General features: G+C 40.7%; 1 protein-coding gene across 1 annotated transcript in view; it reads right to left on the bottom strand.

Annotated features, from left to right (window-relative positions):
* Ubr3 (Ubr3 ubiquitin ligase) overlaps positions 1-25427 on the bottom strand; it is a 296891-nt gene that overhangs the window by 147649 nt on the left and 123815 nt on the right. The window contains exons 8-9 of the mRNA XM_076187774.1: positions 23967-24096; positions 20732-20846 (exon numbers count right to left, since the gene is read on the bottom strand). Coding sequence (XP_076043889.1) covers positions 20732-20846; positions 23967-24096 — 245 coding nt within the window. The remainder of the gene's footprint in view (positions 1-20731; positions 20847-23966; positions 24097-25427) is intronic.

Below are 25427 nucleotides of genomic sequence, written 5' to 3'. Positions count from 1 at the left end.
TCTACCTCATACATCACATCATCCATATACAACCATTTTCCATTCACCTGTCTTCTGTCCTCCCTCAACAGACACTCCCTTCTTCCCCAAAACCCCCTTCACCCCATCCACCTCATCCTAGGTCACCCCCTCTCCCATACCTCTTTTACTAGCCTTTCTTCACTTATTCTTTCCATGTGTCCAAACCATCCTAATACTCTTTCATCCACCCTATCTCCCAACTCCCTTACCATCATCGTCTTCCTACGCAGACGACATAACAATCACATGCACACATCGTAACACAGACAAAGCTGCAGAAATAATCCAGCCATACCTTGACACACTCAACACATGGTTCATCACAGACTCAAAATAGCTCCAACCAAATCTACAGCAACACTTCTCACCAACTGGACAAAAGAAACATTAAGAACGGAGTACCACAGGGCTTAGTTCTATCCCCCACACTATTTAATCTATACATGCATGACTTACCCATGCCAGACACCTCAGAAATACAAATCTCTTCCTATGCAGACAACATAACAATCACATGCACACATCGTAACACAGACAAAGCTGCAGAAATAATCCAGCCATACCTTGACACACTCAACACATGGTTCATCACAAATAGACTCAAAATAGCTCCAACCAAATCTACAGCAACACTCACCAACTGGACAAAAGAACACAAATACATACCTCATCTCTACATCAACAACACTCTAATACCACACACAAACACACCGAAAATTCTTGGTGTAACATATGATACATCCATGTCTTTCAAGCAACACATCACAAACATAAAAAACAAATGCACACCCAGACTTAACGCACTTAAGTCAATCACTGGAACAACATTTGGACAAAACAAAGAAACTAATATAACAATATACAAACAATGCATACGCTCAGTGTTGAATTATGCGAGTCCTGCATGGGCTCCTAATCTCAGTGAGACAAACCACAACACCCTTCAAATCATACAAAAAGCCCTAAAAACAATTACAGGCTGCACAAATACAACACCTACAGACCATTTACACCATGAAACAAAAGTCCTCAAAGTCAAGGACCACCTCGACATGAGAGGCACACAAACACTTGCCGCAGCCACCACAAACACATCACACCCGCTACACTACATAGCAGAACACCCACACACACCAAGAAACATTAAAACAACACCCAAAGACCTTTATCACGCACAGATACTCTCTTCTCTTCCTCCACAACCACCAAATACCAGCCTCCGGAAACATATTCATAATCATATCACTCACCGCTCCATTAACACACTGAAAGACAACACACTGCTGCATGCCACACACCCTGATATCCACCCTTCTGAATCCTCTCTCCCACGAAAGGACAGAGTCCACTTGGCCAGACTGCGGTGCGGTCACCACCCAGCACTTCTAAGCTACCAGAAGAGGCTGGATGACCGCATTGTGAACAGCTGCCCAGGATGTAACACTTCACCCCATACCATACAACACATAATGGAAGACTGCATTATACACAATCATGCACGCAAACAACACAACATACGCTCTATAAAGGATTTGTGGGAAAACCCAGTTTTGGCTATGGCATTCCTTGGGGAGACGGGACTGCTCGGACAGACAGTCTAGGGAACGACAACAACAACAACAACTGGACAAAAGAACACAAATACATACCTCATCTCTACATCAACAACACTAATACCACACACATGGAATGGAAACACACATAATGGAAACTATCAGAGATGCTATCGAACATCATTTAGAAAGTAACCGTTTGATAAATGATAGCCAGCATGGCTTCAGACGGAAACATTCTTGCGTGACTTACTCGAATTCTACAATACAGTTATCTCGAATTATGACAAAAGAAACAATATAGATTTAATATAGTTAACATGTACATTCCCCCCTAATCATCCCCCACAGTTCCAAACACCTTCAGGCCTCATTTTAGCCAACTAGCCTCAATCCCCAACCTGATCATGGGTGGAGACTTCAACGCCAAGTCGTCTGCCTGGTATGTCGACAACCCTGACACAGACAGAGGGCTTGATATACAGACTCAGTTTGACTCATCGACTATCATGAACAACACACATAATCATACACATATCCCACACCAAGTCCTCTACACTCCCTCCTCTCCTGATATCACCTTTTGCTCCCCTGCCTAACCCCAACAACATCATGGAGTGTGGTCGGAACCCTTGGCTCTGACCACCTTCCAATCATCATCACCACCAAAACAAGATGCACCCCAGTCAGCCACAGACACACTTACACCAATTACAAGAGAGCTAACTGGGAAGCTTTTACTGAAGAGACAGAACAACATTTTGAAACACTTAACAGTACACCAATCACAAACATAAACAATGCTGTGCACACTTTTAATACAATCATACAAAATGCAGACAAGAGATACATCCCTAGAGGCAACAGAAAATCACACAACCCCAACTTCACACCAGAAATCCAAAGCCTCATCAGACAACGTGACACACTTAAACACGGTACCCCCACACCTATCCCTCAAAACATAGCAGACCAAATACAAACACTAAACACTGTGATTGCCAATAAAATACATGAACAAAAAACACAAAATTGGCAAAACTTTATCAATACACTTGATCACAAAACAAACACCAGCAAATTGTACAAAACACTCAAGAGCATTACACTATCCAACAGTAACACTACACGCTCTCACGCAGCAATAATCACAACAACAGATAATCTACCCTCAAACAGACAACAAGCAAACGCACTCATACGTCATTTTGCACAGACAAGCCATCTCACTTCTCACCCTGACGACCGACGCTCCATTCGACGTAAGAAAGACTTTCCCACAGACTCAGACTATATACCCTTCATAGACAGTCAGACAAAACTCATAATACATAGTCTCAAGCACTCATCTGCCTGTGGCCCTGATAACATAAGCAACATCCACCTAAAACACATTGGACCACAAGGTATACATGCACTCACAAACATTGCAAACTACAGCTATTCACACAACACTATACCCGACATCTGGAAGCATGGTAAAATAATCACCATTCTAAAACCGAACAAAGACCCAACAATCCCAACATCACACCGTCCAATCACACTTCTCTGCACCCCCTCTAAAGTCATTGAACACCTAATACTTAAACTTGTCACACCACATATTCCCCTTGCTGACTCACAACACGGTTTTAGGCCACTACACTCCACAAACACTCTTCTGATAAACCTCACACAAAGAATTTTAGATGGCATCAATTCAGATAGGCCCCACCAAAGAACACTTCTTATAACATTAGACATTAGTAAAGCTTTTGATGCTATCCCCCGCCACAACCTAACAAATAAAATATATAACACAGACATGCACAATAACACCAAAAGATGGCTGGCCAAATATCTGGCAGGTAGGAATGCTTACGTGTCATATAATGGCCAATCATCGCACATCAGAAACATTAAGAACGGAGTACCACAGGGCTCGGTTCTATCCCCCACACTATTTAATCTATACATGCATGACTTACCCACGCCAGACACCTCAGAAATACAAATCTCTTCCTACGCAGACGACATAACAATCACATGCACACATCGTAACACAGACAAAGCTGCAGAAATAATCCAGCCATGCCTTGACACACTCAACACATGGTTCATCACAAACAGACTCAAAATAGCTCCAACCAAATCTACAGCAACACTTCTCACCAACTGGACAAAAGAACACAAATACATACCTCATCTCTACATCAACAACACTCTAATACCACACACAAACACACCGAAAATTCTTGGTGTAACATACGATACATCCATGTCTTTCAAACAACACATCACAAACATAAAAAACAAATGCACACCCAGACTTAACGTACTTAAGTCAATCACGGGAACAACATTTGGACAAAACAAAGAAACTAATATAACAATATACAAACAATGCATATGCTCAGTGTTGAATTATGCAAGTCCTGCATGGGCTCCTAATCTCAGTGAGACACACCACAACACCCTTCAAATCATACAAAACAAAGCCCTAAAAACAATTACCGGCTGCACAAATACAACACCTACAGACCATTTACACCATGAAACAAAAGTCCTCAAAGTCAAGGACCACCTCGACATGAGAGGCACACAAACACTTGCCGCAGCCACCACAAACACATTACACCCGCTACACTACATAGCAGAACACCCACACACACCAAGAAACATTAAAACAACACCCAAAGACCTTTATTACGCACAGATACTCTCTTCTCTTCCTCCACAACCACCAAATACCAGCCTCCGGAAACATATTCATAATCATATCACTCACCGCTCCATTAACACACTGAAAGACAACACACTGCTGCATGCCACACCCCCTGATATCCACCCTTCTGAATCCTCTCTCCCACAAAAGGACAGAGTCCACTTGGCCAGACTGCGGTGCGGTCACCACCCTGCACTTCTAAGCTACCAGAAGAGGCTGGATGACCGCGTTGTGAACAGCTGCCCAGGATGTAACACTTCACCCCATACCATACAACACATAATGGAAGACTGCATTATACACAATCATGCATGCAAACAACACAACATACGCTCTATAAAGGATTTGTGGGAAAACCCAGTTTCGGCTATGGCATTCCTTGGGGAGACGGGACTGCTCGGACAGACAGTCTAGGGAACGACAACAACAACTCCCTTACCAACCCCATTCTCCTACTCACCTCCTCATTTCTCACTCTATCTAGCCTAGTAACCCCCATCATACTTCTCAGACACCTCATCTCAAACACAATCAAACTCCTCCTCTCTTATGTTCCATGTTTCTGCCCCATACAGTGCTGTTGGCACAATCACTCCTTCATACAATCTCCTCTTAGTATCCATTCCCAAATGTCTATTTCTCATTACACTTTTTAATCCACCAAGGCATTCACCTCGACCTTCACTCCTCCCTTTCCTGCCACATTTGTATCCAAGTATCTAAAACTAATATACATGTCCCCAAAAACTAATTCTTGGACAGAGAATGATCATTCCAAAATGTTGTAAGACACAAAGCACACATTAAATGAATTACTGAAAGGAGGAAACATAGTAATTATGGGTGACTAACTCTAAAGAAATATGTTGGGAAGAGATGACCATGAAAAGTAGAGAAGACCTTTGGGTAAATATACTATTGGATATGACCACACAATGACTATGGGTAAAGGAAAATACCAAATGTAGAAACAATGAAGAACCATCGAGACTGAACTTAATATTTACATCGGTGCCTGAAATTGTGGATAAAATGGAATCTTAAAGGAAATGAAAAATAAGATTGTTGTTCCATTAGAAATTATTTTCAAGAAATCCATCATATCTGGAGATGTCCCAAGAGAATGGAAGCTAGCTAACATTACTCCCATATTCAAAAAAGGTGACAAAAAGAAGCCAAATAACTCTAGGCCTATAAGTTTGACTTCAATCGTAGGAAAAATCATGGAAACTATCATCAGAGATGCTATCGAACATCATTTAGAAAGTAACCGTTTGATAAATGATAGCCAGCATGGCTTCAGACGGAAACGTTCTTGCGTGACTTACTCGATTTCTACAATACAGTTATCTCTAATTATGACAAAAGAAACAATATAGATTTAGTATATCTAGACTTTGCAAAAGCTTTTGATACCGTCCCACACAAAAGACTACTTACTAAATTAGCTTTACACAGAATAAGTGGTAGCCTATTAGGTTGGACTAGTAATTGGTTGAATGGTCGAAAACAGAGTTGTTTTAAATGGAAAAACTTCTAGATGGAAAAATGTTACAAGTGGAGTTCCTCAGGGTTCCATTCTTGGGCCACTTCTATTCATAGTATATATAAATGATATAGACCATGGACTAAAATCTACTGTTTCCAAAATTGCTGATGATACAAAACTGTGCGGAATGGCAAATGATCACTTAAACCAATTAGATATTCAAGAAGATTTAGATAAATTACAGCAATGGTCTGAGAAGTGGCTAATGAAATTTAACACAAGTAAATGCAAGGTAATGCACATAGGTAAAAATAACAGTAAGTACGATTACAAGTTATTTGGAAATTCGTTAACAAAAGTGGATAGTGAAAAAGATCTCGGCGTAATTATCAGTAACGACCTCAAATCATCCAAGCAGTGTATTTCAGCCTCTGAGAAAGCAAATAAGATTCTAGGACTGATTGCACAATCTTTTGATTTCAAAAGTCCATCATTCATTAACAAGCTATAAATCGTTAGTTCGTCCACATTTGGAATATGCTGTTTCCGTATGGGCACCGAATCTCATTAAAGACATTGACAGACTGAAAAAAGTACAATGGCGTGCCACAAAACGGATTCCAAATATCAAAAATAAATCATATGAAAATCGACTAAAACATATGAATCTGTTTTCCCTAAAAAAGCGTAGACTCAGAGGTGACTTGATACAGGTCTTTAAAATTCTAAAGGGAATTGACAACATCAAAAGTGACCAAATTTTCACATTGAATGAGAATCAGACAAGAAACAATGGTCTCAAACTGTCCGGAAATAGATTCAATTTGGAAGTAGGTAGAAACAACATTGCCAACCGTGTAGTTAATCAATGGAATAAACTTCCTGCACAGGTAGTGCAATGTAGTTCAGTTCGAAGCTTTAAGAATCATTTAGATAAACACCTAGGCAAGATGCTGTAATGATTATAATTTATCTTATATTATTTGTTTTTGTTTTGTTATCATTTGTCTGTTTGATTTTCATTTATTATTAGTTTGGACACATGGAAAGAATGAATGAAGAAAGACTAGTAAAAGAGGTGTGGAAAGCAGATGTGGAGGGAGTGAACATGAGATGTCCTTGGATGAGGTGGATGGATGGGGTGAAGGGGGCTTTGGGGAAGAGGGGAATGTCTGTTGAAGAAGGACGGGAGAGGACAGAAGACAGGAGTGAATGGAGAATGGTTGTATATGGATGATGATGTGATTGCATGAGGTGGAATGGGCGGGTGGATGGGGGGGGGTGAGGTAGTATGTGTGAGCAAAATTTGACGCAGCCTGAAGGGATTTCTCCCCGTCCTCTCATTTTATGCAATGGGGGGATGGAGAGGGGGGGGGTCGCCGATTTAATGAAGCGGCCTTGCTGTGTCTTGCGACACTGCTTCTGACCCAGGGCAGTGGACAAGGTGCAGGGATGACCCGTCATTCAGGAGGTGCTAAGATCAGAGGGAGGGTGGAGGGGTGTGGAGTGTATTCAGGGATGGAATGGGTGGGAATGATTTTATGCCTTTTTCTTTTTGGCTACCCCCCTTGTAAGGGTGAAAAAGCCTTGGTATATGTATGTATGTATTAGTTATATGTCAATTTATTATTATTTACCTGTTTGTTTATCATTTAACTATACCTATGCATTTATTTATGTATTTTATGTTATTTACATTATTATAGTTTTTATTTGTTATTCTATTATGATTTTTTTCGCATCCGACCTAGATATGGACCAAAAGGTCTCCTGTCAGCATGCTCCGCCTTTGTAATCCTTTACAAGACACCAATTGGGCAGAGTGACTGCATACTAATATAGTTCGAACTATAAGAAGCAATTGAATTGAGAAGAAATAAACACAGAAAAGGATGACTAATATAGAACAAAACAAATTTTGAGAAACTCAGAAAATTCTTTCAAAAAGTAAATTGGAAAACTTCTTAAATGAAGAAACAAAGACAGAAAAGAAATGGAATATATTAAAAGAAATTTATAAAGAAGGAATAGATAAATACATACCAAAGCAGAAACAGAAAAGGTGTACATTAAGTGCTGGTACAACAAAAAATGTAGTGAGCCTAAAGATTGAAGAGACAAAGCTTGGAAAAGATGGAGAGAGAGAGAGGAGAAGAAAAAAAAAAAAAAAAAAAAAAAGGAAATTTATATCAAACTAAGAAATGAATGTGTAAAAATATGCAGGGAAGAAAAAAGAAACTATAAAAAAAGACATAAAACTATTCTACAGGTAAATTAAAAAGTAAACAAGAAATAGTGAAACTGCATCAAGGGAATGACAAATATATAGATGATGTAACAATGGCTGAAATTATGAGCAAACATTTCAAATCTGTATTCATAATTGAAAATACACAAAATTGGGATGAAGGACAGAAAGAAAGCCCAATGAAAGAAATAATTGTGACAAGGAAACAAGGGACCAAATAATAAACCTTGATGTCAGAAAATCACGCAGTCTGGATGGAATTACAAATTGGATACTAAAAGAATGTATAGATGAACTAACGGACAAAATATACAAGGTAATTGATAACTCACTCAAAGAAGGTACCACAAAATTGAAAAAAATGTAAATATTGTACCAATATATAAAGGAGATAAGGAAGACCCAACAAACTATAGACCGGTCTCCCTTACTAGCACAATAGCTAAAACATTTAAAAAATTATCAAAAGTAGATGGATTACATACATACATATACCAAAGGCTTTTTTCCACTTACATGAGGGGTAGCCAAAAAGAAAAAGGCATAGAAATCACTCCCACCCATTTCATTTGCCATATATTCCACTCCCCTCCACCCTCCTTCCTATCTTAGCACCTCCTGGATGACAGGTCATCCCTGGATCCTGTCCACTACCCTGGGTCAGAGGCAGTGTCGCAAAACACAGCACATCCACAGCAAGGCCGCTTCATAAATTCGGCGACCCCCCCCCCTCTCCATCCCCTTATGCAGAAAAGGAGAAGACGGTGAGAAATCCCTTCGGGCTGTGTCAAATTTTTTCCCATACATACTTCCTCACCCCCTATCCCCCACCCACTCCCCCTCATACATCACAGCCTCATCTATACACAACCCTTCTCCATTCACCCCTATCTTCTGTCCTCTCCCGTCCTTCCTCAACAGACACTCCTCTCTTTTGTAAAGCCCCTTTCACCCCATCCATCCATCTCATCCTAGGGCACCCCCTCATATTCACTCCTTCCACCTCCGCCTTCCACACTTCTTTTACTAGTCTTTCTTCACTCATTCTTTCCATGTGTCCAAACCATCCTAATACTCTTTCATCAACCCTATCTCCCAGCTCCCTTTTCACCCCTGTTCTCCTCCTCACCTCCTCATTTCTCACTCTATCTAGCCTAGTAACCCCTATCATACTTCTCAGACATCTCATCTCGAACACATTCAAACTCCTCTCTTCCTCTCTCATGTTCCATGTTTCTGCCCCGTACATTGCTGTTGGCACAATCACTCCTTCATATAACCTCCTATTAGCGTCCATTCCCAGATGTCTATTGCTCATTACACTTTTTAATCCACCAAGGCATTTACTTGCTTCTCTTCATCTACATTCTACCTCCAACCCCACTCCTCCCTTTCCTGTCACATTCGCACCCAAGTATCTGAAACTATCCACTTCCTCCAGTTTCTCACCCTTAATGCTCACTTCCAGCCTACTGTCACTCTCTCCCCTTGTACATCTCAACCTTACTTTTGCCTACATTTATCTTCAGCTTCTTTCTTTCACACACCTTTTCAAACTCTCTCACTTACTTCCTCAATCCCTCTTCTGATCCTGCTACAAGCACAGTGTCGTCAGCAAACAACAGCTGGTTCACCTCCCACTTTTCTCCATTTTCTTTAATGATCTCCAATCCCTGACCCAACCCTTGCATTTACCTCTCGCACCACCCCATCCATGTAAAGATTGAACAGCCAGGGCGACATAATACACCCCTGACGAAGTCCCACCTTTACCTCAAACCATTCACTCTCTCCATTTCTAATCCTAACACAAGCTCTACTACTCTCGTAAAAACTCTTGACTGCTCTTAACCCCTTCCATACAGTGCCGCACACGTAGGCGTCATGAGGAGCAAGTGGATTCGCGACGCTGCCATATCGGCGTCTTGATTATATTTATTGTAGTCGCCCCTGTGTTTTTACATTCTCCCAAATGCGCCCTGAATCCCATTCTCTGTGGTTTTCAAAATTCGCAGGTGAAAAAGAGAACGATCGATATAAGCCGTGACTATATTTTATGATGCGATTATTATTACGACACGTCATACGGCTGGCATTGGCTGCTGCCCGCGAGATTTAAGTCCCGTACCGAAGTGGTTAACAGCTTTCCTCCTATCCCATATATCTGCAAGTACCTCCCACAGTGCCTTTCTGTCTACCCTGTTGTAAGCCTTTTCCAGATCCAAAAAAGCCCAAAAAACATCCTTACCTTTTCCTATAGCTTTCTCACATATCTGTCTTACCACAAAAATCTGATCTTCACATCCCCTATCTGTCCAAAAACCACACTGTTCCTCACCAATTACTCCCTGTTCCTCTCCTAATCCTCTCAATCAAGATCCTCCCATAAGCCTTCCCAACTACACTTAACAAGCTGATCCCTCTGTAACTACTACACTCACACTTGTCCCACTTTCCTTTGTAAAGCGGAACTATACAGGCACTCCTCCAGTCCTCCGGCACTCTACCCTCTCTTAAATAAACATTAAATAACCTCACCAGCCAGTCCACCATAACTGTACCTCCTTTCTTCAGACATTCTGTATGGCATCCATCCAGACCAGGTGCCTTACCCGCTTTCATCATCTTAACAGCTGCTTTCACTTCATCCTTCCCTATTTCTCCTCCATTTTCCTCACTCATCACTCATTTTCTTAGCAATTCCCACTGCAACTACCTTTCCCTCCCTATCCTCCTTCATATTTAGCAACTCCCTAAAATACTCTGCCCACCTTCCTCTCACTGCCTTCTCTTCCATTATCATCTCTCCATCTGCACCTTTTACCTTTTCTTCTCTACTTGATTCGCCTCCTCTTCCTCTCTTAATTTCTTTCCAAAACATCTTTTTATTACTTTCAAAATTTTCTGTCGTACTCTTTCCCCATTTCACATCTGCTCTCCTCTTTGCTTCCTTTATCTTATGCTTAACTTCCTTTCTCTTTACTTTGTACCTCTCATACAATTCCCTCGTCCTAATTTGTAGCCAATCTATGAATGCCTGCTTCTTCTCTTCTACACCCTTCTTTGCTACCTCATACCATCACTCACTGCCCTTCCTTCTATTTCCTCCTGCCCTCCTTGTTCCACACACCATATTTGCACACCTTATGACTCCCTCCTTGAACCATCCCCATGCCTCTTCCACTCCTAGTTGTACTCTAACCTTTACTCTCTCCCACTCCTCTCTAAACTTCTTCTTATTCTCATTCTTCTTTTTTTCCTCATTTAAGCAGTTCACTCTAAGTACCTCCCTACCTTCTGCCCTTTTCCTCTTTCTCCACCTATTCTCCACTCTCGATTTACCTTCCACCAGGAAATTATCTGATATTCCCCCAACCTCTCCCCTTAGAACATGTACATCCTTAACTCTTCCAATCATACTCCTGTTCACCACTATATAGTACATTAATGCTCTATCTGCCACCCTTCCATCACCCTCTCCCATGTGTACTTATGCTTGACTTTCTTCCGAAACACTGTATTTGCTATCATCAACTCTCAAGACACATCTTCACCATCAATTCTCCACTACAATTTTTACCTGGAACTCAACACTTCCCAATCACTCCGTCAATTGGTTCATTTCCTACCCTAGCATTCAGGTCTCCCAATACAACTACATTGAAATTTTTCCCTAATCCCTCTATGCACTCATTTATATCTACCCAAAAAGCCTCCCTTTCCTCTACGTTCTTCTCACTACCAGGCCCATATGCACTTACAAAAACCCACATCTCCTTTCCCAGCTTCACCTTCATCCACATCAACCTTGAAGACACCTTCCACTCCACTACCCACTTACTAGTATAGCCACCCCTTCTCTCCCTTGTCCCCTCTTCACTCCTGAGTATCTCCCAGCTACACTCCCAAACTCACAGTTGCCCTTTCCTTTCATTTTAGTTTCACTCAAAGCCAGTACATCCATCTTTCTTCTCACAAACATACTGCCTATCTCTTCTCTTTTACTCTCATCTGTACCACATCCACGCACATTAAAAGATCCAAACCTTAGGGTACTGGTTGGAAAGCTCCCAGACCCTCTTATGCCTTTACTTTCTTTTTTAGGAATGTCCCCTTTTGGGGCTACAGGTAGTAGGATTCCTAATCCCATCCCCCGTCCCTTTTTTGTCACCTTTTACGACTCTAAGTGGAAATACTTGGTGCCGGTATTCTTTTGCCTCCACCACAGGGTAGGTAGGTGAAAAAAGGAAATGAATATTCAGAGAAATGGTACAGGACAGTAACAATGGGTTGGGGGACAGCATAACGGAGGGGCAGTTGTAGTATAAAAGTGTCATCATTTCTCTATGTACAGATTAGGAGAGGAACAGAGGGAGTAATTGGTGAGGAACAGTGTGGATTTAGGACGGGTAGAGGTTGTGTAGATCAGATTTTTGTGGTAAGACATATGTGAGAAAGCTATAGGAAAGGAGAAGGATGTTTTTTGGGCTTTTATGGATCTGGAAAAGGCTTATGACAGGGTAGACAGAAAGGCACTGTGGGAGGTTTTGCGGATATACGGGATAGGAGGAAAGCTTCTAGGAATTTAATTGAATAATTGGGATTTATCTAGCGTCGCAACATCAATGGTCATTGACGCCGTAGTATTTATGATTAAGAAAAGGAAGTGGTAAAAAGCTTAAGAAATAAATAAAATAAAAAAAGATTGAAATCTAAAGATCATTGAGAAGATCAATAGCACTAAGAAAATCAAAAATAGAATTTATATTGCAGTTACATCCCAGAACATTTCGAAGGGACAGATCTCCATCTCTGTGTTTTGACAAATATTGTTGTCTTTCTTCATCATAACTGGGGCATTCCACCATAATGTGTCTAATGGTCATAGGAACAAGGCAATCATTACAAAATGGAGGAGGACTGCCCTCCATAAGAAAGCCATGGGATAATCTAGACCAATCCTCAACCGGCAAAGAGTTACTTCCTGTTTTCTGTTCAGCAATGTATAAGACCAAGGATGAATAGTATCAGTAATCTCTCTCATCTTGGAAAGCTTCTAGGAGCTGTCAAGAGTTTTTATGAGAATAGTAGAGCTTGTGTCAGGATTAGATATGGAGAGAGCGAGTGGTTCGAGGTAAAGGTGGGACTTCATCAGGGATGCATTATGTCGCCCTGGCTGTTCAACTTGTACATGGATGGGGTGGTACAAGAGGTAAATGCAAGGGTAGTGGGTCAGGGATTGGATATGGTTATAGAAAATGGAGAAAAGTGGGAGGTGAGCCAGCTGTTGTTTGCGGACGACACTGCGCTTGTGGCAGGATCGGAGGAGGGATTGAGGAAGTTGGTGACAGAGTTTGGGAGAGTGTGATAGAAGAAAGCTGAAGATAAATGTGGGTAAAAGTAAGGTGATGAGATGTTCAAGGGGTGAAAGTGGCAGCAGACTGGAAGTGAGCATTAAGGGAGAGCGACTGAAGGAAGTGGATAGTTTTAGGTACTTGGGTGCAAATGTGGCAGGAAAAGGTGGAGTGAAGGTGGAGGTAGAATGTAGATTGAGAGAAGCAAGTAAATGCCTTGGTGGATCAAAAAGTGTAATGAGCAATAGATATTTAGGAATGGATGCTAAGAGGAGAATGTATGAAGGAGTGATTGTGCTAACAGCACTGTATGGGGCACAAACATGGAACATAAGAGAGGAAGAGAGGAGTTTGAATGTGTTTGAGATGAGGTTGTCTGAGAAGTATGATGGGGGTTACTAGGCTAGATAGAGTGAGAAATGAGGTGAGGAGGAGAACAGGGGTGGAAAGGGAGTTGGGAGATAGGGTTGATAAAGGAGTATTAGGATGGTTTGGACATATGGAAAGAATGAGTGAAGAAAGATTAGTAAAAGAGATATGGAAGGCAGATGTGGAGGGAGTGAACATGAGGGGACGTCCTAGGATGACATGGATGGATGGGGTGAAGGGGGCTTTGGGGAAGAGGGGAATGTCTGTTGAGGAAGGACGGGAGAGGACAGAAGACAGGGGTGAATGGAGAATGGTTGTATATGGATGATGTTGTGATGCATAAGGTGGAATGGGTGGGGGGATGGGGGTGAGGTAGTATGTGTGAGCAAAATTTGACGCAGCCCAAAGGGATTTCTCCCCATCTTCTCCTTTTATGCATGGGGGGACGGAGAGGGGAGGGTCGCCGATTTAATGAAGCAGCCTTGCTGTGGATATGCTGTGTCTTGCGACACTGCTTCTGACCCAGGGTAGTGGACAAGGTGCAGGGATGACCCGCCATCCAGGAAGTGCTAAGATGAGTGGAGGGGTGTGGAGTGTATTCAGGGATGGAATGGGTGGGAATGATTTTATGCCTTTTCCTTTTTGGCTACCTCCCTTGTATGGGGGAAAAAGCCTTGGTATATGTACAGAGTTTTCCTCTATCACAAAATGATGTGTGGCTCTGGCCCATAGGGGTGCCCCATATAGACCCTAAAGTATCAACTGCATGCTACTTTGCCACAATAACATGCAGCCAAGGGATGGATTGTGCTTTCCTAGATTTACAAAAGGAATTTGATAAAGTACCACACAAAAAGTTACTAGGAAAACTCAAAATAATAGGTGTACAAGGAAAGTTATTGAAATGGATGGAAGATTTCTTGAATGGGAGAAAAATGAGGGTAGTACTTAGAGACAAAAACTGAACCTAGGAAGAAATGATAAGTGGAGTTCCACAAGGTTCTGTATTGGCTCCAATAATGTTTAACATGTGAACATCTTTGCAGATGAAGCAAAACTACTAAAGTAAAGAAAAAGACTGAATCACTACAGAGACTTGGATAAGTCTGGGAATGGAGCCAAAAGTGGGAAGTGAACATCAAGAAATGTAGTATAATGGAGTTTGGAAAAAGTACAAATAAAATATCAGGGCAATATAAAATTGGTACAAAGGAAGTAAAAAAAAAAAAGTTAGCTTGGAAAAGGACCTAGGAGTAACTATTTAGAAAGACATGTCACCAGACAAGCATATTAACAAAATAGTCGGAGAAACCTATAGTATATTTTTCCTAGTTGTATTTTGCATGTGTGTGTATTTACCTAGTTGTGTCTTATGGGAAGGGGAGCTTGTTCCAGTATCCACCACTGTGTAGAAAATGTTTTTTTCAGGTCTCTTATATAACTATCCTGGAGTTTTTTTCATGTCCCCTTGTATTTCTCTTATCCCAATTTAGTAAGTCCTCTCTATCAAGGACTTCCGTGCCTTTCATGATTCTGCAGATGGTCAGTAGGTCACCTCTTTATCTTCTTTGTTCCAGTCATTAATTTCAATTTAGACAGTCTCTCCTCATATGACAGGTTTGCAAGTACTGGGGCCATTTTCATGGTTGCTCTGGATTCTTTAAATTTTCCTTATATCGTTTTTGTTACTGGGTGACCATAGTGTTAAAGCATACTCCAGTCTATACCTTATTAGTGTGACTAATATTTTTTTAACCATTTCTTTGTCTAATTAGGTAAAAACCACCTTTATTGATCTTAGCAAGTTGTAGGATTCTCCAACAACTTTGTTTACCTGTTTATCAGAGGACATGTCATTTGTGATAAATACTCCCAGGTCTTTTTCAGATCCCACTTTTTTCACTTCCTTTGTTTAGATTTGATATTGTCCTGATTTTTTTTTTTTTTTTTTTTCTGAACTCCACTTTCCTCAGCAATTTAGCATCATCTGCAAAGAAGTTCATGTACTATTCCACATCTTCATCTATGTCATTCACATAAATAGCAAACATTATTGGAGCCAACATGGATCCCTGTGGAACTCTATTAATCACCTCCTCCCAACTTGAACTCTTTTCTCTGAGCACTACTCTCATTTTTCTGCATGCAAGAAATCCTCCATCAATTTTTTTTTTTAATAATTTTTTGTGGTACTTTATCGAAGGCTTTTTGTAAGTCTAGGAAAGCACAATCAGCCCATCCTTCCCTTTCTTGTATTATATCTTTTAGTCTTGAGTAGATACAGATTAAGTTTGTGGCACATGATCTTCCCTGTCTTGCATTTTCTATATTTTCTTCCAGGTCATTTATCCATCTATTCTTGGTAATTTTTTCACAAATTTTGGCTACAGTGCTTGTAAGGGAGACTTGTCTGTAATTTGGTGGTTGTTTCCTCCTTCATAAATTGGTACAATATTGCCATTTTCCAGTCATTTGGTATTTTTTCTCCTTTGAGTGAGCAACTTATTATATTATACATTTTGTCCATTAATTCTTCTTTACATTCTTTTAGTATCCAATTTGCAATTCCATCTGGAACGTGTGATTTCCTGACATCAAGGTTCATTAATTAATCCATTATTTCTTTTTGTGTTATTATTTCTCTTGTGAAACCAGACTTGAAGTGATTGTTCATGACTTCAGCCATTTCTAAATCTTCTGTATATTCTATATTTCTGTGGCATAGTTTCACCATTTCCTGTTTATTTTTAAGTTTACCATTCACATATCTATAGAATAGTTTGGGTTGATCTTTACATTTTCTTACGATGTCTTTTTTGTAGTTTCTTTTCTTTCCTCTCTGCACACTTTTACATATTCATTTCTATGGTTTATATACATTTGCCACTTTCCAGTTGTTTTTTTCCATCTTTTCCAAACTTTATTTCTGTCTTTCACCTTACTGCATCTTCTGTTGAACCAGCACTTAGTATACACCTTTTCCTGTATCTGTCTTTGTATGTATCTATCCACTCCTTCACTACAAATTTCAATCAAAATCATCCATTTCTCTTCCAACTGTCTCTCTTCTTTGTAGAATTTTTCCCAATTTGCATTTTGAAAGAATTTCTTACATTTCCCAAAATCCGTTTTGTTGTAAATCAGTCTTCTTTTTCTGTATTTCTCTTTTCTCTCCATATACATTTCCTCCTTTAGTTCAACCTCTATTAGTATGCGGTTACTCTTCCCAAATGGTGTCTTGTATTCAATTTATCCTCAATTTCAGGTTCTGTTGTAAATATCAAATCCAGTCTTGATGGTTCTTCATTACTTCTATATCTGTCATTGTCATTGTATATTCTATGGTTATGTCAAATAATACATTTCCCAATAGATTCTCTCCACCTTTCACTGTCATCTTTTCCCAACAGATTTCCTTGCAGTTAAAATCTTCCACAAGTACCAAGTTACCTCCATCCTTCAGCATCTCGTTTAATGAATGCTTTGGATCTTCTAACATTTTTGAATGCTCACCCTCTTTCCAAGAGTCCATTTTTGGGGGCATATAAATCACCATAAACTTTCTACTTTTCATGTCACTGTCTTCAACCTCTATCATGATAATTTCCGCAATATTTTTACCCTCTGTAACCTTCATTACATTTAACCCTTTCCATACGGTGCCGCATACGTAGGCGGCATGAGGAGCAAGTGGATACGCGAGGCTGCCATATCGGCGTCTTGATTATATTTATTGTAGTTGTCCCTCCCTAATGACATACTCTCTAAACTGTCTTCATCACATTTTCTATGGTTATCAAAATTCACGGGTGAAAGAGAGAACGATCGATATAAGCGGTGACTATATTTTATGATGCGAGTATTATTACGACACATCGTACGTATGGCAGCTAATGCTGCCCGCGAGATTTTGGCCCGTACTGAAGAGGTTAAGGTTTCCTTGGCCAAAAACATGACTCCTCTGCCCTGTTTCTTGTTTCCATTTTTAATCCAATAATTATATAACCCATGTCCAACACTATTTAGTGGTTGTGGACCCCTCAATTTTATCTCCACAATTCCCATTATGTCTGGTTTTTCTTCTGACAGATAATTATTTAGTTCACTCAATCCCGAGATCAATCCATCTATGTTAGTATAGGCAACTTTTATTTTTTTTTCATTTTCCATCTTGTTTTCTGTTCCTTTTGTTTTGCCCACATGCATATATCTACCTAGTTACATTATATGGGAAGGGGTGCATGCATTTGTGAGCATGCATTTGTGAGCGTGTATTTACCTAGTTACATTATACAGGAAGGGGAGCTATGCATGTATACATTTACCTAGTTGTATTATACAGTTTTAGATACTTGGGTGCAAATGTGGCAGGGAAAGGTGGAGTGAAAGTGGAGGTAGAATGTAGATTGAGAGAAGCGAGTAAATGCCTTGGTGGATTAAAGAGTGTAATGAGGAATAGACATTTGGGAATGGATGCTAAGAGGAGACTGTATGAAGGAGTGATTGTGCCAACAGCACTGTATGGGGCAGAAACATGGAACATAAGAGAAGAAGAGAGAAGGAGTTTGAATGTGTTTGAGATGAGGTGTCTGAGAAGTATGATGGGGGTTACTAGGCTAGATAGAGTGAGAAATGAGGAGGTGAGGAGGAGAACAGGGGTGGAAAAGGAGCTGGGAGATAGGGTTGATGAAAGAATATTGGGATGGTTTGGACACATGGAAAGAATGAGTGAAGAAAGACTAGTAAAAGAGGTGTGGAAGGCAGATGTGGAGGGAGTGAACATGAGGGGACGTCCTAGGATGAGGTGGATGGATGGGGTGAAGGGGGCTTTGGGGAAGAGGGGAATGTCTGCTGAGGAAGGACGGGAGAGGACAGAAGACAGGGGTGAATGGAGAATGGTTGTATATGGATGATGTTGTGATTGCATGAGGTGGAATGGGCGGGTGGATGGGAAGTGAGGTAGTATGTGTGAGCAAATTTTGACGCAGCCCGAAGGGATTTCTCCCCGTCCTCTCATTTTATGCAGTGGGGGGACGGAGAGGGGGGGTTGCCGATTTAATGAAGCAGCCTTGCTGTGGATGTGCTGTGTCTTGCGACACTGCTTCTGACCCAGGGCAGTGGACAGGGTGCAGGGATGACCTGTCATTCAGGAGGTGCTAAGATAAGAGGGAGGGTGGAGGGGTGTGGAGTGTATTCAGGGATGGAATGGGTGGGAATGATTTTATGCCTTTGTCTTTTTGGCTACCCCCTTGTAAGGGGGAAAAAGCCTTGGTATATGTATGTATTATACAGGAAGGGAGCTATGCTTGTGGTGACCCGTCTTTGTATCTTTCAGCATCTAGTTTGTTCTTAGATTCTTGTACAGTATTTGCATCCAATTTATTCCAGATATCCACCACACTGTGTGAAAAACTATTTTTTTCCGATCCCTTCTATAACTATCCTTTTTGAGTTTTTCATGTCCTTTTTTTTCATCTTATCCCACTTTAATAAATCATCTCTGTCTAGGACTTCCATTCCTTTCATAATTCTGTAAATGGTCAGGTCTCCTTTTTGTCTTCTTTGTTCCAGGCTTGGAAGTTCCATTTTGGACAATCTTTGTTTGTACATAAATTTGGAGTGTGTTGGTGCCATCTTTGTCATTGTTCTTTGGATTCTTTCTAATTTTTTTATATACTTTTTAGTACTGGGTGTCCATAGCATTGCAGCATACTCCATGTGTATTTACCTAATTGTATTTACCTAATTGTATTTACCTAGTTGTATTTTATGGGAAGGGGAGCTATACTCGTGGTGACCCATTTTTGTATCTCACAAGATCAAGTTTGTTCTTAAATTCTTGTATTGTGTTTGCACACACTATTTTTTCATCCAATTTGTTCCATATATCTATTACTCTTGTGTGGGAAGCTGCTCTTTTTCAGGTCTCTTCTGTAACTGTCCTTTTTTAGTTTCATTGCACATCCTTGTTTTTTGTCCCACTTTAACCTCTTCACTCCGGGGCACATCGAACGTCTGGCAGCATTAGCTGCCCGACGTGCAATGTTGCGTCATAATAATCGCATTATAAAAAATAGTCAGTGCTCAATCGTTCGTTCTCTTTCACCCGTGTATTTTGATAACCATAGAAAATTGATGAAGCCAGTTTAGAGAAAATGGAAATTACGTAGGTACGACTACAATAAATATAATCAAGATGGTGATGTCGACATCATCGAGTACCCACTTGCTCCTCACGCCGCCTACGTAGGCGTCACCGTATGGAAGTGGTTAACAAGTCCTCTCTATCAAGGCTTTCTTTTCCTTTCATAATTCTGTAGATGGTTAATAGGTCCCCTCGTTCTCTTCTTTGTTCCAGAGTCGGCAATTCCAGTTCAGCCAGCCTTTGTTCATGTCAGGATTGAAAGTGTTGGGCCATCTTTGTTTTTGCTCTTTGCATTTTCTAATTTTCTTGTATACATTTTTTTGTACTGGGTGACCATATCAGCGCTGCATATTCCAGTTTTGACCTTATCAGTGTTTGTAATGTTTTTCAATCTTTTCCTTATCCAGGTATTTAAAGGCCACCTTTATTGATCTCAACAAATTGTATGTTTCTCCAACTATTTTATTCATATGTTTATCTGGCGACATGTCTTTGGTGATGATTACTCCTAGGTCCCTTTCAGAATTTACTTTCTTTTCTTCCTTTCCGTCAATTTATACTGTCCTGATATCCTATTCCTGCTTTTCCTAAATTCGATTATACTGCATTTCTTGATGTTGAATTCTATTTCCATCTCTTGCTCCATTCTGAGACTTTGTTCACATCACTCAGTAATGAGTCACAGTCTATTTCGGAGTTTATTCTCTTTAATAACTTTGAGTCATCTGCAAAGAAGTTCATGTGTGCATCATCCGCAAAGAAGTTCATGTGTGCATGTGTGTGTGTTTGTGCATGTGTATGTCAATGTGTATGCATGTGTGAACATAGGAGCTAACATTATATACCTTCATATCCTGCAGGAACTTCAACCAGAGGGATGCTTTCCAGAGCTCTCTGGTACCATTGTTTACTCTCCATGGCATATTCACTTTTGGAAGGATCAGTTAAGGTGTTATAAACCTGTAAAGAAATAATTTGCCTTCATATAACAGATAAATGAAAAACATAAGTGACTAATTATTCTAAACTATTTTACATATTATACAAACATACATATGACAAAGACTTTTTCCCCCTTACATGGGAGGTAGCCAAAAAACAAAGGCATAGAAACCACTCCCACCCATTCCATCCCCTAGATACTCCACTTCCCTTTACCCTCTTCCCTCACTCTTATCTTGGCAGGGATGACTCATCATCCCTGCATCTTGTCCACTGTCCTGGGTCAGAAGAAGTGTCGCAACACACAGCACATCCACAGCAAGGCCACTTCATTAAATTGGCAACCCCCCCTCTCTGTCCCCTCATGCAGAAAAGGAGAAGATGGGGAGAAATTCCTTCAAGCTGCGTCAATTCATTTCTCATACATTCCCTCTCCCCCTATCCCCCACCCACTCCCCCTCATGCATCACAGCAGCATCCATACACAACCATTCTCCATTCACCCTTATCTTCTGTCCTCTCTCATCCTTCCTCAACAAACATTCCCCTCTTTCCCAATGACCCTTTTACCCCATCCATCCATCTCATCCTAGGTCAACCCCTTTTTTCACTCACTTTCCATGCGTCCAAACCATCCCAATACTCTTTCATCAATCCTATCTCCCAACTCCCTTTCCATACCCATTTTCCTCCTCACCTACTCATTTCTCACTCTATCTAGCCTAGTAACCCTTATCACATTTCTCAGGCATTTCATCTCAAACACATTCAAACTCCTCCTCTCTTCCTCCCTTCTGTTCCACGTTTCTGCCCTGTACAGTGCTGTCGACACAATCACTCCTTCATACAATCTCCTCTTAGCATCCATTTCCAAATATCTATTTCTCATTACACTTTTTAATACCCCAAGGCATTTACTCACTTCTCTCAATCTATATTCTACCTCCACCCTCACTCCTCCCTTTCCTGCCACATTCGCACCCAAGTATCTAAAACTATCCACTTCCTCCTGTCTCTCTTCCTTAATACTCACTTCCAGTCTGCTGCCACTTTCTCCCCTTGTACATCTCATCACCTTACTTTTACCCACATTTATCTTCAACTTACTTCTTTCACACACCTTCCCAAACTCTGTCACTAACTTCTTCAATCCCTCCTCTGATCCTGCTACAAGCGCAGTGTCATCAGCAAACAACAACTGGCTTATCTCCCACTTTTCTCCATTTCCTTTAACCATCTCCAATCCCTGACCCACTATCCTGGCATTTACCTTTCACACCACCCCATCCATGTATAAATTGAACAGCCAGGGCAACATAACACATCTCTGATGAAGTCCCACTCACTCTCTCCATTTCTAATCCTAACAAAAGCTCTATTCCTATAGTAAAATCTCTTGACTACCCTTAACAGCTTTCCTCCTACCCCATTATATCTGCAATACTTCCCACAGTGCCTTCCTGTTTACCCTGTCATAAGCCTTTTCCAGATCCATAAAAGCCCAAAATACATCCTTACCTTTTCCTATAGCTTTCTAATGTATCTGTCTGGCCACAAAAATCTGATCTACGCAACCCCTACCTGTCCTAAACCCACATTGTTCCTCATCAATTATTCCTTCTCTTCCTCTCCTCTTTCAACTACACTTAACAAGCTGATCTCTCTGAAACTATTACAATCACACTTGTCCCATTTTCCCTTATAAGATGGAACTATACAGGCACTCCTCCAGTCCTCCGGCACTCTACCCTCTCTTAAACAAACATTATATAACCTCACCAACCAGTCCACCATCACTGTACCTCCATTTTTCAGACATTCTGCATGGCACCCATCCAACCCAGGTGCTTTACCTGCTCTCATCTCAACAGCTGGCTCCACTTCATCTTTCTTTATTTCTCCTCCATTTTCCTCACTCATCACAGTCATTTTCTATGCGCTTCCCACTGCAACTACCTTTCCTTCCCTATCCTCCTTCACATTAGCAACTGTCTAAAATACTCTGCCCACCTTCCTCTCACTGCCTTCTCTTCCATTATCATCTCTCCATCTGCACCTTTTACCTTTTCTTCTCTACTTGATTTGCCTCCTCTTCCTCTCTTAATTTCTTTCCAAAATGATTAAATGAGAAAGAAAAGGAGAAGGAGTATAAGAAGCTGAGAGAGAAGTGGGAGGGAGTGAAGGATAGAGTAGAACTAGGAGTGGAGGAGGGATGGGGATGGTTCAAGGAGGGCATCAAAGTGTGCAAAGATGGTGTGTGGAACAAGGAGGATGGGAGGAAATAGAGGGAAGGGTTGTGAGTGGTGGGATGAGGAAGCAAAGAAGGGTGTAGAAGAAATGAAACAAGCTTTCATAGATTGGTTACAAATTAAGACAAGGGAATCATGTAAGAGGTACAAAGTAAAAAGAGAAGTAAAGCATAAGATAAAGGAGGCAAAGAGGAGAGCAGATGTGAAATGGGGTAATACTATGACAGAAAATTTTGAAAGTAATTTTATATATTACACACTAAAATTCTGTTTTCTTTAAAAAAAAAAAAGTTGTTACTGAATATACATGCATTCACATACCAAAAAGCCCTTTCCACTTATTAGAGGGGTGACAGAGCCTATGCATACACCCACCTTCCACCCATCCCACAACCATTTATTGTCCCTTCTATCACAGCTCCTAGTGGATAAAGGATCATCCCTATCCCCAGCCTACTGTTTAGGTTAGAAGTAATGGAACAAGACACCTCCACAGTATGATTGAACAGACAAAGCTAGAACCTAAATACTTGAAACTTCTCACTTCCTCCAGCATATCTCCCTAAAGACTTGCCTCCAGCTTAATGCCACCCTCTCCCCTTGTCTATCTCACTACCTTACTTTAGCCCACATTTACTTTCAGTTTTCTCCTCTTACAAACCCTCCCTAACTCAGCTGCTATCTCAATTTATAAAGAACACAAGCATCATTCCAACCACACCTTAGTGTTTTGTTCTGTTGAATGTAACTTGAGGTCAGAAGAGCAAAGATTAGTGGGAAACAAACGATGGGATGGGGGTGTGGGGTGTGTGCATGCCTTGGCTGGCTAGCTATCTCCCTTAAAGGGGGGTTTGGCCCAGGACCCTTTAGGTCTACAGATAGAACTTACTAGGGGGCTGCATAAGGCTTTGGTCATGGTTTTCCTCATGGCTGCACCAAGTCTACTGAATTCTTGTAGCATCTCAAGGAAAGGTGACGACTCTTCCATGGCTTGCAGTACTTGTGCAACTGCTGCATTGCTGAAAAGGGTGAATAATGTAAAGATTTCTTCTTCCTATTCAATAAAGCATTATTCAGCTCATCCAAACATTTTCATCTCTCAAAATATTTCCAAGTTAAAAAAAAAAAAATAAAAAAAAAATAAAAAAAAAAATCCATTACATTTTAGAATTCATTTCAAGCATTCTATCTATAACTATTCTTTTACCTTCATTAAATATTTCCAGAACAACCTTTCATCACACTCATAACAACCCATATGATATTATGAAAACATACATGTAAACACACAGACTGCAATCCCTCTAAGAAGGGAGGGGCAAGTCTAAATACATACTCGCACTATCCCTTCATTCTTTTAGCAGAGATCCAGTTCCAAGATGAAAGATGATGATTTGATGTCACAAAACTCCCCCTATACAGAGGCTAGGATGGTGCCCCTTTACAGAGGACTTTGTAGCATGAACTTTAATAAACCAGGCCCTTCATTCAACTTGCCGGTGGCAGAGTTCAAACTGCCATCACCTCAACCTTCACCACAAGAGGATGGATTTAAAAAATGAAAATCCCAATTTGTCCCACATCTGCCCCTCACATAACTACAGCATAATTATCAACACTAGCCAATGAGGTTAGTGTTGGTTTGTTGGTCTCTCTATGACATGCTTCAATTTAACATTGCAGAACCTCTCTGAGGATGCTAGGGCAGTCTCCTTACAAAGAACTTTTTGAAGGATGAAAATTTTCGGTATTATACCCTTACTGTAAACTCACCTGCTGGCAGCCATCTGACCTCTCACTCAAAGTAGTAATACTAAGCCACTGCCAGCAAGCATTTAATACAGGGTGGCCCAAAACACACTTAGGGGCTGCATATTGTGATAATTTCTTCATTAATTGACCTTAGGCCCAATATGAGATTCCAGCAAGATTGAGCAACTACTCATACCACAAGAGACACAATACAGTTGTTGAGGCAATGTTTCTATGTTGTATTAAAATTCCATACATGTACTTGTAAGCTGGTAATGCACCGGAGTTAGACAGGCATCGTGTGGAATATTTGAAGAAGGGAGGTACAGTAATTGTGGACTGGCAAGTGAGGTTGTTTAATGTATGTCTATGGTAGGGTAGAGTCCTAGAGGACTGGAGAAATACCTGTATAGTTCTGCTTCACAATGGAAAAGGGAACAAATGTGAGTAGTAGTTTCCGAGGGATCAGTTTGTTGAGTGTAGTTGGGTTGGCTTATGTGAGGATTCTAACTGAGAAGATTAGGAGAGGAACAGGGGTAGCAATTGGTGAGGAACAGTGTGGGTTTAGGAAAGGTAGAGGTTACATAGATCAGATTTT

This window comes from Oratosquilla oratoria, chromosome 7 (assembly GCF_046742065.1).
Source record: "Oratosquilla oratoria isolate Oo_2021 chromosome 7, ASM4674206v1, whole genome shotgun sequence".
NCBI lineage: Eukaryota > Metazoa > Arthropoda > Malacostraca > Stomatopoda > Squillidae > Oratosquilla > Oratosquilla oratoria.
This window is presented reverse-complemented; position numbering and strand designations above follow the sequence as displayed.